Source organism: Scleropages formosus, chromosome 7 (genome assembly GCF_900964775.1).
Source record: "Scleropages formosus chromosome 7, fSclFor1.1, whole genome shotgun sequence".
In the NCBI taxonomy this organism is placed as follows: domain Eukaryota; kingdom Metazoa; phylum Chordata; class Actinopteri; order Osteoglossiformes; family Osteoglossidae; genus Scleropages; species Scleropages formosus.
Window position 1 is genome coordinate 7,769,213 of NC_041812.1, and position 13,602 is coordinate 7,782,814.

General features: G+C 48.2%; 1 protein-coding gene across 5 annotated transcripts; it reads right to left on the minus strand.

The window, feature by feature from the left end:
• Positions 1 to 173: 173 nt before the first annotated feature.
• On the minus strand, positions 174 to 13,329 carry LOC108937515 (uncharacterized). 5 transcript variants are annotated; one of them, XM_018757514.2, is made up of 15 exons: positions 13,289 to 13,329; positions 11,996 to 12,132; positions 10,912 to 11,115; positions 10,413 to 10,585; positions 9,997 to 10,106; positions 7,846 to 7,968; positions 7,434 to 7,595; positions 6,756 to 7,096; positions 6,472 to 6,604; positions 5,654 to 6,186; positions 5,439 to 5,566; positions 4,345 to 4,492; positions 2,823 to 2,993; positions 2,242 to 2,345; positions 174 to 771 (listed from the first exon to the last, which is right to left on the minus strand). In XM_018757514.2, the coding sequence occupies exons 2-15, from the start codon at positions 12,066 to 12,068 to the stop codon at positions 679 to 681; spliced, it is 2,496 nt and encodes an 831-aa protein (XP_018613030.2). In that variant the 5' UTR covers positions 12,069 to 12,132; positions 13,289 to 13,329; the 3' UTR covers positions 174 to 678. The 5 variants fall into 5 exon arrangements, with proteins under 5 accessions (XP_018613030.2, XP_018613031.2, XP_018613033.2 ...); XM_018757515.2 differs by lacking the exon at positions 13,289 to 13,329 and having other exon boundaries at positions 7,846 to 7,965; positions 11,996 to 12,329; XM_018757517.2 differs by lacking the exon at positions 13,289 to 13,329 and having other exon boundaries at positions 2,856 to 2,993; positions 11,996 to 12,329.
• Positions 13,330 to 13,602: the final 273 nt, after the last annotated feature.

Here is a 13,602-nt window from a genome sequence, read left to right on the forward strand (position 1 = left end):
CTCTAGTAAAATTAAGTAGCTGTGTAAATGTAAGTTGTTGCAGAGAAAAGCTTCAATAAAAGCAAAAGAGCAGAAATGTATCTCCATTTGTTTAGGTTCTGTAAAACTGATGTACTAGCTTTAATAAATAAAAATAGTGTGTAGAATTTTGAACGTTTTTATTAACTTTGTGCTACATTAAAATTTCAAAGTAAAAAATCCGTTTCCACAAACTCGAGCTGAACCAGCAGAATCGATCTGGTCCCACACTCCTCTTTTGGGTGGGTTTTGGTCGCTTTAGCCAACTAATGGCTGTGTGTGGATACACGCATTATGTTCTCTGCAACATATTTTTGAAAATAGAGAAACAAAGAAAATGCAATTAAATATAAATAACGTGACAAACATATTTTGGAAAATTTGTCATGTTTGAAACATGTGGACCAATTGCATGTTGACTCCTATTATGTCTAGAAAGTGAAAGACAGTATAAAGTTCTACACCAGCTAAGCGGAGTCAAGAGTATTCCAGAGTGTATCATAGCGGCATTAAAAAAAAATGTTTCCCGTCTTACATAAACGATCGCCAGCTTATGAATAAAATAAAACGGTACCCATTTGAAATGAAAAGAGTGAAAAAAGAAGGTGGATCGAAGTGTCAGGTAGAGGACGGCCGTGTGTGGGGATGGGGAAGCCGCAACTAGACGAGGACAAGGCAGCTCCTGAGCCGGTCCAGTGCCGCCTCTTGGAGCCGCTGCTCCGCCTCCAGCTTCTCCTTGCTGGTCTGCAGGTCCTGTGAAGCACACAAGTGCGTTGTGGGTTCTAAACCTGCCCAATTCCATCTCAAGCCAAACAGCAATAACCCATTTCTCTCACATATGCACTCAGGTATTTATTATTATTATATAACATATGGGGTGTGGTGGCGCAGTGGGTTGGACCGCAGTCCTGCTCTCCGGTGGGTCTGGGGTTCAAGTCCCGCTTGGGGTGCCTTGCAGCGGACTGGCGTCCCGTCCTGGGTGTGTTCCCTTCCCCCTCCGGCCTTACGCCCTGTGTTGCCAGGTAGGCTCTGGTTCCCCGTGACCCCGTAAGGGACAAGCGGTTCTGAAAATGTGTGTGTGTGTGTATATAACATATTTAATACTATATAATTTATCACAGGGAGGGTGCAGTGGCACAGCGGGTTTGACCATGTCCTGCTCTCTGGTGGGTCTGGGGTTCGAGTCCCACTTGGGGTGCCTTGCGATGGACTGGCGTCCCGTCCTGGGTGTGTCCCCTCCCCCTCCAGCCCTACGCCCTGTGTTGCTGGGTTAGGCTCCGGCTCCCCACAACCCCCGTATGGGACGAGTGGCTTCAGACAGTGCGTGTGTGATTTATCACATATTTACATATATTTCTATCATTATATAAATAATAATATATGATGTGGGGGGGCATGGTGGCGCAGTGGGTTGGACCAGGTCCTGCTCTCCAGTGGGTCTGGGGTTCAAGTCCCACTGGGGGTGCCTTGCGACGGACTGGCGTCCCATCCTGGGTGTGTCCCCTCCCCCTCCAGCCTTACACCCTGTGTTGCCGGGTAGGCTCTGGTTCCCCGCGACCCCGTATGGGATGAGCAGTTTAGAAAAAGTGTGTGTGTGTAATATATGATGTTATAAAATAATATAATTGTGTTGCCAGTGGTTTTATCTAAAGCAACTTGACTTTTTTTACCCACTGTTATATTTACCCATTTAATTACAATGAAATGTGCAAAATGATAGCATAGCATTTATGAGTCTTATTCTTTTATTATAACTTATTTTTACTAAGGAACATTGTTGACTGAAACTGGAAATGTAGCCGTCACGGTTGAAGGGTTGTTCAAAAATTATTATTCACACACAGTAGTAATGTGGAACAATAATCCATCTAAGATGATGACAGACAGTCAGTAACCACTTGTCCCATACAGGGTCGTGGGGAGCCAGACCCTATCCCAGCAACACAGGGTGTAAGCCTGGAGGGGGAGGGGACACACCCAGGATGGGATGCCAGTCCGTCGCAAGGCACTCCAAGCGGGACTCAAACCCAAGACCCAGCGGAGAGCAGGACCCAGTCTAACCCACTGCACCCTCCAACATATTAGAAGAGTCTTTATAAAATACATGTTTTTAGAAGTGATGTTTTACTGTGCAGGTTTACCGAGAGAGATCTTCTGCTTTCAGAGGCCCCGCGTTACCACATTATTCCCTTCAAGGGAAGCACAAGATCTCCTCGAACCCACCTGGATCTGCGCCTTCAGATTTTTGGCCACCCGACTGAGCTCGTTGTTTTTCTCTTTCGAAAGTCTGAGCTGCTCTTGAAGTATCTTCTCTTCAAATGTGGTCTCTGTTCAAAATAAAAAACATAGTAAAAGCAGCGTAATAACCACAAACATACAAAACAAAGTATTTTGAAATTAGGAATGAAACCCGAAATCCTCAACATGCCAGTTAGTTATGTTTAGCTGACGTTTTCCTCCGGAGTGACTTACAGTGATTTAATCATGTATACAGCCGGGTAATTTTTACTGTATCGATTCGGGGTAAGTCCCTTGACTGAGGGTACTACAGGAGGAGGTGGGATTCAAACCTATGTCCTGTGAGAACAAGGTGGTTATTTAATGCCTAATTTTGCCCCTCCTCTATTGAGTTAGCTGATAGTGTAGTGGTTAGAGCTGCTTCCTCTGGGCCCTGAAGTTGCAGGTTTGAGTTCCTCCTTCTAGCTGTAGTAGCTTGAGCAAAGTACTTGCTCTAGTAAAATTACCCTGCTGTATAATTATAAGTAGCTCTGGAGGAAAGTGTCAGAAGTGTGACTTTATGTCACCTTCTAAGTAGGACTTGTACATCTCCAGTACACCTTCCACCCCCTGCCAGCCAGGCTTCTCCTCTGTCTCCTCATCGCTGGACAAGCTGGATGTGGTCAGGTCCAAAATGCTGAAACCTCCCACCTGACCGTGAACACCATGCGTCCCATCTGCGTGGTCCTGGTAACCATCTGAAGGGGGAAGGTCATAGCGAGATAACCTCACGCTTCCAGAATAGTTTAGTCCATAAAAACTCAGCGCATCAGTTCACACTTGACGTAGTTAGAGGCTAATCTTCATAATGAGGGGAAATTACATAATACTGATGTTAAGCTCGACACTTCAAAAGTGTAAATGCGGTATTAAGTTTTATGATTATTAATTAATAAATGTCACATTTTCCTCCAAGGCAATTTACAGTGTTCAGTTCATATAGAAAGGTACACACACACACACACACACACACACACACATTTTCAGAACCGCTTGTCCCTTACGGGGTCACGGGGAACCGGAGCCTACCCAGCAACACAGGGCGTAAGGCCGGAGGGGGAAGGGGATGCACCCAGGACGGGACGCCAGTCCGTCACAAGGCACCCCAAGCGGGACTCGAACCCCAGACCCACCAGAGAGTAGGACTGCGGTCCAACCCACTGCGCCACTGCGCCACCGCACCCCCTCTATAGAATGGTATTTAACTGTTTATACAGCTGGGTAATTTTTACTGTATCAGTTTAGGGGAGGTACCTTGACCAAAGTTACTATGGCAGGAGCGGGATTTAAACCCACTGATCCGGCCCAGATTCAAGACTCTGATTACAGGCTACAAAAGAATCATAGAACTGCTCCCAGATACCTACAAGACCTGATCATCCGCTACACTCCAGCCACACTGCTACATTCCTCCACCTCTGTCTGCCTGGTGGTCCCATGCACGAAAGGACCAAAAGCAAAAAGACGAAGGTTTTCGGTTCTAGCTCCGATGTGGTGGAACAACCTCCCCCTCTCACTCAGAACTGCTGAATATTTCTCCACATTTAAGAAGGGTCTTAAAACTCAACTCCTCCAAACTCGCTTCTCCCGTGATCTCTTAAGTTCACGTAACGTGTAAATGTTCATGCACCATAACTTTAACATCATAACTGTTGAATAGCAGATAAACTTTCATTCAGCCCCTCATGTGATGTAAATGTTCGTTTTAAAAAAAATGCGATTAGGAATTATCGATTGTTCGGATAAACCTTTTTGCAGCCATTCGTGTGATGAACATTAGTTCATATGGTGGAAAGAAACAAAGTAACTGTGCTTTAGAATCACGCATCTGCATCCAAGTGTCTCTTTGTGCTGATGTAATGCACACGTTGTATTTTTATATGAGATGTACGTCGCTTTGGAGACAAGAGTCTGCTGAATTAATACATGTAAATATAAATGCAAACCCAGGTCATTCATGTTCCACATTTGCTTCACCTCCTTCTCCTGCCTCACATCAAGTGTGTGGCTTCAGATCCAGCAAAGTGAAGAAGAGTTGCTTCTGCTCACCATGTTCTTGGACGGGCTCCTCCCAGCACTGATTTGGGAAGCCGCCTGGGGAACGTTCTGCCGACCCCCCCTGGCTCGTGGTATTTCCACAAAGTCTTCTTTTCGCATTCTCTTGGGTCTTCTCACCCCCCACCTGCAAGGATGAGCACTGGAAACACAGCAACTGCTAGAACAGCAATGAAGGGTAGCTGGTAGTATAGTGGTTAGCGCTACTGCCTTTGGTCCCAAAGGTTGTGTGTTTGATTCCCACCCGTCTCTGGCTGTTATACCTCCTTACTAAGGTTCTTACCCTGAAGTTACTTCAGTGAAATTACCCAGCTGAGTAAATAATTGTAGGTGCACTAACATTATAAGTTGCTTTGGAGAAAAGCATCAGCTAAATAAATAAACATAAGAATTTCTGCTGTTCATCTTTCCCACAGTTGTGTCACCCCCTGTTAAATGTGACATAAAATTTTGAAAATCAATAAAATATGAAGCAATTACATTTTTTCTTCTAGCAAGTGAAGAGACCTATTTACATCATTTTACAGCAGTTTGGCTTTTGCACAGAATTTCATAAAGCAGTTTTTGAACAAGGTGGGATGTGATGCATCATCTAACAACTCGGAGTCCCTACATGGCTCCCGCGTATAAAGGGTTACTGTGAGACAACTGAGCGTCGTGTTGATTTATTACACTGTTGGCTCAGATCAATATTATAGTTCATTATACTTAATATTTTTGCATTTGCTCCAAATATATTATGCATATGAAGTCTCATAGCTCATGGGCTGACGGTTCAGATGTGGGTTTGAAACCGACTCAGTCTGTGTGGAGTTTGCCTGCTCTACCTGAGTTTGTGTGGGTCTCGTCCAGGCGCTCTGGTTTCCTCCCACAGTCCAAAGACGCGTTTCAGGAGAACTGATTACTCTGAAATTCCCTTCTTGCATGCATGCGTGTGTCTCTGTGAGTGAATGAGTGTACGTAATTGCCCTGCGATGACCGGTGTCCCATCCAGGGTGAATTTTGTTTACTTTTCCTCAAAGTGAACATGAGCCACATAATGTACAACGCCGACACGGTATGTGCAGAGGTTCCAGTTAGATACGTACCTCACAATGAGCTGAGCATGAACTTTCCTGGCTGCCACTTATTGTACATGAAGAAGAGTTTGCTGGGGCTTCACAGTGACCCAGTCTACTGGTCTTCGCTGGGGAAGATTCCTGAGCTGATTCTTCACCTGTACATATTATGCAAATTAGATAATTTAAGAAGGTTTAAGGGTCCCCTCTCATTAAGCCCCTTGAAATAAGCTCAGTTTACTTACTTTTTGTCGCAGGAGGTTCAAGTGCCCTTTTGCTTGGATTTGTTTCATTGGCACCTTTGGTGCAGGTCAGCCCCCCAGCGCCTAGGTGTCCATTTCCAGGCACTCTGAGGTTCAGATTTGCTCCACCCCGAGGAGATCCCCTTTTCAAGTGAACCTCTTTCTTCTGAAGCTCCTCTTTTGTGCTGATGCCTCTTCCACCGAAACCCTTCAGTCTTTCATGTTCGCTGTGCGGACTGTGAGTTAACAACAGGTTGGGCATGGAGCTGGATCTTGCTGACCTTTGACCTTGTGTATCATTCTGCTCATTTTCTGCCGGCGCTGGTGAACAGTCTTCTTGTTGCCCACGTGAAGAGACACTCTCCCCCTTTTGGTGGATCTCATCTCGAGCTCTGCTGGGGGACGGCTGTGTGGCCTTGTGCTCATCCCTATATTTACCTCGCTGGATCTTTGGACTGAGGTCTAAGGCCTTCAGAGAATCCCGTGGTTCTGTTAGTAGATGTCTCAGGTAGCTCCCAGAATCCACTTGTGCCAAACTATCGGAAAACAAAAGTGCAAATGTATATTTATGCAGCATTTCACGGCAAGTAAAACCTAAAGGGGGTGTAGAAAGGAAATGTTTTGTCAGAGTTGGGAAGCTTCTTCCAACTTTGAAGGGTGGCAAGAAGCAGGTGGTCATTGCAGTGGGATAGGTCGCCAGCTGCACAAGACCAGAAGCCAAGTTTTCCCGAGAGCTTATGGCACAGAACCGCAACGCATGTTAACGGGAAAGTAAAGACTTTAGGTCAAAGAGGAGAAGTGTCGAACCATGTTAGACCAACCCTTTCTCTCCATCTCTCCTGTTGAGACCATCCTTCAGCTTGGTCTTGACTGGAGGCAAAACATGGGAAAGTTGACCCTCTTTGGTCAGATGCTGAGGTCTTCCTGGAACCAGCAACCCATTAGACCTGGCCGCTGTAGAATAAGAGAAAATTTGAAGGGCCCACAGTGAGGGAGCAATGGACACAATGGATGTGATGACTCATACCGTAAGACAAACTCATACATTTTTAGACTATAAAAACGTTTCTATCGGCTACTCTCTTTGGTTTGACTGATCTCTCACCTTTTTTCGTGTGTTGCAAAGACACCCACGGCCACAAATGACACTCCGGATTTTGACCCAAGTCTTGAACATCTGGCCCTGAGGGAGCTGAACTGGAAAATCCCCTTCTATGCCTATTGAAACAGGAGTTGGCGATAGGAAGCGTTTCCACGGCAACCATCCGGTTCTTGTCTGGCTTGCCCCCATCTCGACTGGGGGTCCTGCCCGTTACCACCATTCTCTGCCCCTTCCCCTCCTTCCTCTGCAGACGTTCTGGCGTGTGCATTAGCACATTCTGGGGCAAATGGGAAACAGGCTTGCTCTCCTTGCTCTTATGGATCGCCGCCCCTTCCTTGACTATTCTGTTGGGTAAGAGAGGAACATCAACCCTCAAAGCATCTCCACACGAACATAGCGCTCACTTTATGTGCACGATGAGGGCATAACGATGGACCGAGACCATTTCAGGTTCAGGTCGCAGTATGGGAACAGCTGTAGTACTCTGGAGTCAGCCATTCCTCCCTAGTCACTTCTGAATAGAACCACATGTATGAATATGCAAAACAGCAAATGGCTCCGGATAGAAACGCAGACTATGCAACCAACATGTTTTAGCGCAGCACCTTCTGAATTGAGCTGAGCAGTAGTAGCACCTCAATGTGTAGAGTAATGCGAGGTGTGTGTGGCGACGCACCGTACCTTCCTTCTGCGGAGCTGCTGTGAGGGCCAACCGCAAACCCAGACGGTTTGAGCCCAAAGGTGTCCCTGGACAGAGGGTGGGACAGGTGAAGGGGAGGGAACGCACTCAGCTCAGACGGGTGGACGGAGGCCTTCTTGTACAGAAAAGGTGGGATGTCCAACCTGGTGAAGACGTCAAAAGGAGGTCCAGTCAAGAGGGTGATCTCTCAGGTCCACGAGAAGACACTTGTCATGTTTCAAGTCCCATTTTAAGGCCGGAATCAAGACTTGGTTAGCATTACGAGTAAGACTAGTTAGCGAATCTGGTTTTGCATGATAAGTTAAGCAGCTTTTTTTGAAAAAAAGATTTTATACATGTTGGATTCGAGAAAACACTAGAGCGGTCCAGGTACAGCTGACCCGTTGTATTCACCTGTACCAGGACGGGTGGAGCGGAAGGTGAGGCACGTAGGTGGGACACTGGTATGAAGGAGGCATGGTGAGGGCGTCGGGAAATATGGCGGGGTAGTTGGGTAACGGCCACAGGACCTCTCTGCTGGTGTGGGAAAACAGGCATCGGCTGTCACTTTTTTTTTATAAACGCTCAGAGCAAAGAAGGGTGTCAGAGGTCAAACACTAAAGAAACACGAAAAGGGCCGACGGACGAGCGCTTGGGGCCATTGCATATTTTTTTTTTTTTTATTGACTAGCAACCTTTCTCTAAAACGACTTACAATATTACGTTTGTATACAGAGCTACTTTTACCCATTTGTACAGCAGGGTAATTTTTACTGTGTCACTTCCACTTAAGTACCTTGATCAGGGGCACAAGTACAGAGAGCAGGAATTTTAAACCCAAGTCCTGTGATTTCAAAGCAACAGCGCTAAGCATTGCATTACCTCCTGACCTCATGCATAAGGGCAGATATTCGTATTTCAGGAGTTATGAAGTACTTAATCAGGGCAGTACTCTTTGTCCGTGTGGTGTAACCAACCTACAAGAAAAGTCAAGACCTTCTTCGAAAAAGGTCACATCTCTAAACAGTGTTCCTCAATGTTCCTCCAGAGCACATTGTCAGTGAAAGTTTACATTCGTTTACTTAGCAGATATTCTTTTCCAAAGTGACTTCCAATGAACTCTATGTAGTGTTATCAGCCCCACACACCTTATTCACCATGGTGACTTACACTGCTAGATACACTACTTACAAGCGGTCACTCATCCGTACATCAGTGGAACACACACTCTCTCTCTGTCACTCACACACTATGGGGGAACCTGAACAGCATGTCTTTGGACTGTGGGAGGAAACCAGAGCACCTGGAAGAAACCCACACAGACGCAGGCGAACATGCAAACTCCACAGAGACTGAGCGGAAATCAAACCCACCTCCTTTCACAACACCGAGGCACTGTGAGACAGCAGCGCTACTGTGAAAACTGAAGTGAAACTCTTCACTTGTTCCCTTGTGGGGTTAGGGTTAGGGTTGTGGGGGGGGGGGGGCGTAAGTGCAATCAATGACGCGTATCAAACACTATGTGTTTGCTGCTCAGGTTCAGTAATAAAATAAATGCTTATAGACTGACTGGTACCGTATTGGTTAGAACTGCTGTCTTGGGACCCAAAGGTTGTAGGTTTGAATCCCTTTTCTACCTGTAATACCCTTGTCATAAAATTGCTCCGGCAAAAAAAAAATAACTAAAATAAATTGGTAAATAATTGTAAGTACCTTAACATTGCTTGTTGCTTTGGAGGGAAAGCATCGGCGGCTAAATGTAAATGAATACAGTGAAATTCGGAAAACGCGGTACCACACCGTGTTTCCAGGAGCCCTTCGTAGTAGCTTCATTTCATGCTCCATTTTCACAAACTCCACTCACGGCACTGCTCTGAGGTGCAGTTTATTTGTGATCCTTACCACACATTCATTTGCAGATATTTATTGTCTGTTCCGCTATTGTGTCAGTACCAAAATGACTGCACTTTCATAAAGACTTCTCAAAATGCGTCTCACAATGACAACGATGTCAAAACCACAAGTTCATCCAGGCCGGCAGAGAGGAAGTGACTTGGGGGAAGTGCTAAATCTCTAAATCTGAATGCACCTTGTAAGGATCTTGAGTCCTCTTATCAAAACCGCTCACTAAAACACAACTGGTTGCTATTTTCGCCGAGGCGCACGGAGCAAAGCCCTCGAGCGTGACGCTTTTAAACAAAATACATATTTGTAGGTGGAGCGGAAAAGCTCCGACACGCATCTATAATCATTAGAACAGCTGGAGGATCGTTGCCGGCTTCAAAATGATCTTTCCTACATATTTCAGTCATTGTTTGGCCATTAAAAATGTTTCACAAATGCGACCCGTTGTCCTGCGGCAGCAGGTGGCGCAGCGGTTGGCGATCTCACATTGTAATTCAAGAGATTAGGTTCAGATCTCTCTCCTGCTGTCGTACCCTTGCCCTGGTTTGCCAGCTGCATAGATGGGTGAACCAGTGTAAGTATCTTACTACAGCACATTTGGAGTTAAATGAATAGATGAATAGATGTCATAAAAACGACCCCGTTGCTCCGCCGACTCACCTGTTTGGGGGGAACTCGGCTGCGTTCGCACTCTCCCTCTGGAAGAAGGGCCCGTCCCCCGGAGGCCTGGCGGGAGGGATGAAGCCTATGGCAGGCATTACCGGAAAAGCCTGCGCATGATGGACGAATGGAATTGAAATGGAGTAAATAAAACTAAATAAAATCAAATAAAAAAAGGTGACGGGAGAGGAACGCGATGAAGGAGGTCTCCTGGGGGAAATGAAATGAAAGTTAATGAGGCTGATTTTTTGCGGTGTCTGGTTTTTTCTTAGCGTGTAACGGCAGCGAAGGCCGTCGTTGCTCATGATCCCCAAAATGTGGTGGAAAACGACCTGAATGAGGATTGAGGAGCAAATGCGGCAAAGGGAATTTTCAGGAAGGAATTTTAAAAACGGTTTCGAATATAGACGTTTGACCTGAGAGGCGTCCGCCCTCCAGGGGTCGCAGGTCAGAGCAGACAGCGGGACGGTCGCCGCGGGGACGGCCCTCCTCGGCTGGGGGATCTCCGGTGGGGGCTTTAGAGGGGCGCTGCCGGGGTGTAAGAGCTCTGCGGCCGGGGAAGGGAGCTCCCGAGTGCCGGCGGTTGGATCTAGACAGCCATCGGGAGAAAAAGAGCCCATCATAGCTGCTGCAGGAAGCGGGCAACTTCTGCTTGCAAAACTGGCGACCAGACTGAGAGCCTGACTGCCGCTCCCTCGGGCTCCGGTTGCGCAATCCACGGTATGAAGAACGCGGTACAAACTGCCAGTGCCGATTCGCAGTGACACCGTGATCTAACCAAAGATGTTCCCATGGGTTTCACCTGTAAGCATATACTTTGCAATGGCAGCTCTGTGCGTGCGTGTGTGTGTGTGTGTGTGTGTGTGTGTGTGTGTGTGTGTGTGTGTGTGTGTGTGTGTGTGTGTGTGTTCCCACCTTTGGGATCGTCGGAGGCCGTGGCCGGCGGGACGGGCCGGTAGTCGTCCAGGTCCCTCCCTGCTACTCGTGCCAAGGGGGAGTGAGGCTGCAGACCTCTGTGGGAGTGAAGGGTCCCATCGGACGCGATGAACGGGGAACCCAGGGCTGGGGTCCTCATGGTGGGTGCCACCATCCCCAGCACTCGGGACTCCTGACTGCCCCCTGCAGGTCAAATTACCTCCTTATTTTCTGAGTTCACAAGAGGTCTTTAAACAGATGAGTCCTATGAATGTATCCTAACCTCATTCCATACGGGATTATTATGGATCCATTGATAGTGACGGGCAAGTCTTACCATACTAATTCAGCGTAAGTACCTTGCTCAGGGTACTGGAGCAAGAGCAGGGTTCGAAGGTGGGTGTCAAGAGCATGGAGAGTTGTACGACCACGGAGAGTCGTGCGATCATGGCAAGTCTTGTTTTTCTCTACCGCGCCCAAAAAAAAATTGCTGTCGATTTTGCTCCCCTACATCCTGTCCACCTGCAGCCAGGTCACATGCCTCACAGCCCCTCAGCTCTCACATCTGAAGTTGGCTCGAAACAGAAGACAGCTGCTTTCCTCCAGGGAGTGGGGTCGCCTCCCGCTGCACACCCCCGTCACCCCCGCCCCGCCACGAAGCACCGTCAGAGTCCATCCTCCTGGACACACGGCATCCTGGATCAGGCGTCTCCTGAGACCTTCTCACACACTCTACCCAAGGGCCAGTTCCCCTTCTGCACCCAGAGAAACCGAGCCGTACCGCGATATTCGGGGACTGGCTGCAAGGATGGCAAATGTTTGAAACAAACACCATTCAGCAGCAGATGTGTGTGTGTGTGTGTGTGTGTGTGTGTGTGTGTGTGTGTGTGTGTGTGTGTGTAGCTACAGCTGGTTTCAAAACTCAACAGCAAAAGCGGAGATTCATTCACGTAGCCCATGCGGTGGGACGCATCCAGCCGCGGAGTCGGAGCTCAGAAGCAGCAAGGGGTGACCATCAGGGAGCGGAGCATCAGGGGTGTCGCTCGGACCCCCTCTGTAAGGGACCGGACGGCGTGGCACTCACCCCTCCTACAGCGCTGCCGCTGCAGGTCCTTCAGCTTCCTCTGCAGGTGCATGACCGTGTGGCCCGACGCCATGCTGGCTCCTCAACCACCACGGCTCGTCTCGTCGAACCCGCGCTGATGTCGGCCTCCCCGGTTCCTGCTGGCAGGATGTTGCGCAGGTCGTCTGCGCGCCCGCCTGGCGCGTGTGCGCACACCCGGACACACATATACACACACTCACGCGCTCGCGCACACTCAAGGGTGGGCCGGCTCATTCACACACACACACACACCACTTCCTCCATCGCTCTCCATCTCACCACCCCCCATCAGACCACCGCGCGCTGGGACCCGCCACCTCTGGGTGGCGTTAGCAACAGGAAGAGGGCTGGTGTGTGTCACCCGGCTCGAAAACCACCACAAATAACCGTTGCAAGATGCGAATGAGTTTCAGTAGCGCTGAACGAAATTTCATAGAAAAAGTGCGCGCGCGTCAATGTCCGGGCGCCTCTCTTCCGCCATCCAGAGACCCAGCGGTTCTTTCACGTGACCATTATTGTAATATTCTCTCCCATTTCTTACAGCGCTGGTGCTCCAGTCACAAGAAACACGGACAAACTGATTTTAAAGTGGACCGTTCCACAACGACCGGAATTCCCTGATAAATAAAGACCCCCAATGCACTTTGCTCTGCATGTTATTTAACTTTAACCTATAAATCTGTGTATGATGAGAGAAAGTGCTTTTATATTGCCCAGAAATCTCTGGTTAATATGTGAACAGCCTGCAGATCAATATGGATATGAAGGTAACGCGCTTCGAGCTACAGGACGAGTGCGTCGTCACCCTCGACAACAGAGGAAGCTCAACGGCTTATCACTGCATCTGCGGTAAAATCTTGCTTTCGGATGAAGAGCCAGGCCTTCCTGTCGCCTCTCGCTGAGTGCCGACGGGGGGGCGGGGGGTGAGGCCTTTGTCAGGGAACCGCACGCAGCTTCTGCGTTACAGCCTTGCAAAGCTCAGTACACACCTGTTGTTCTTTATTTGCTTACCTGACACCTTTGTCCAAAACAGCCTGCAGCGTTAGGTACTATGTAAAATTCTTTCGTCCAGCTGGGTCATTTTTGCTGTTAGGTCATGGTAACCACCTTGATCAAGGGTACTGCAGCAGGAGATGGGATTCAAACCCAGGTCCTTCAATTGCAAGGCGATGGCTCTAGCCGCTACGCCACCTGCTGCCCGCTCACCGAGCGACGGGACGATAAACCGGGAGGCGAGGCGGTGCTCGAGAAGAAGGCAGGTCGCTAACGTACCGATCTGAAAGGAACCATCTGGCAACCGAGGAGAGGAAAGCAAAAGAACTCCCAGGCTGAGAAAGTGAGGAGAAAACAAACAGCTGAGGGTGCGAGGACCGGTGGTTGCCCTCCCTCCTGGACGAGAACAGAAACAAATCTGAAGCTTAAACTTGAGTATTTTTTTTTTTTTACTTATACAGTGTGAAGCTTCTGGAAGCCCTTTACCCTACCTGCGGTGAACTTCTGACCGGTCTAATGAGTCGGTGTCTCTATAACACACCTGTACTTAAAGGGTTATTTTAAGACAGCTGAGTTTTATGTCGATTCACTAT

Excerpts from the sequence above, each read along its gene's own strand:
- LOC108937515 (XM_018757514.2), bottom strand. The coding sequence starts at position 12,068 with ATGGCGTCGGGCCACACGGTCATGCACCTGCAGAGGAAGCTGAAGGAC. Across the intron at positions 7,596-7,845 it reads CTCCACCCGTCCTGGTACAG|GTTGGACATCCCACCTTTTC; the intron begins GTGAATACAACG and ends CGTCTTCACCAG. Across the intron at positions 7,097-7,433 it reads AGCAGCTCCGCAGAAGGAAG|AATAGTCAAGGAAGGGGCGG; the intron begins GTACGGTGCGTC and ends CTTACCCAACAG.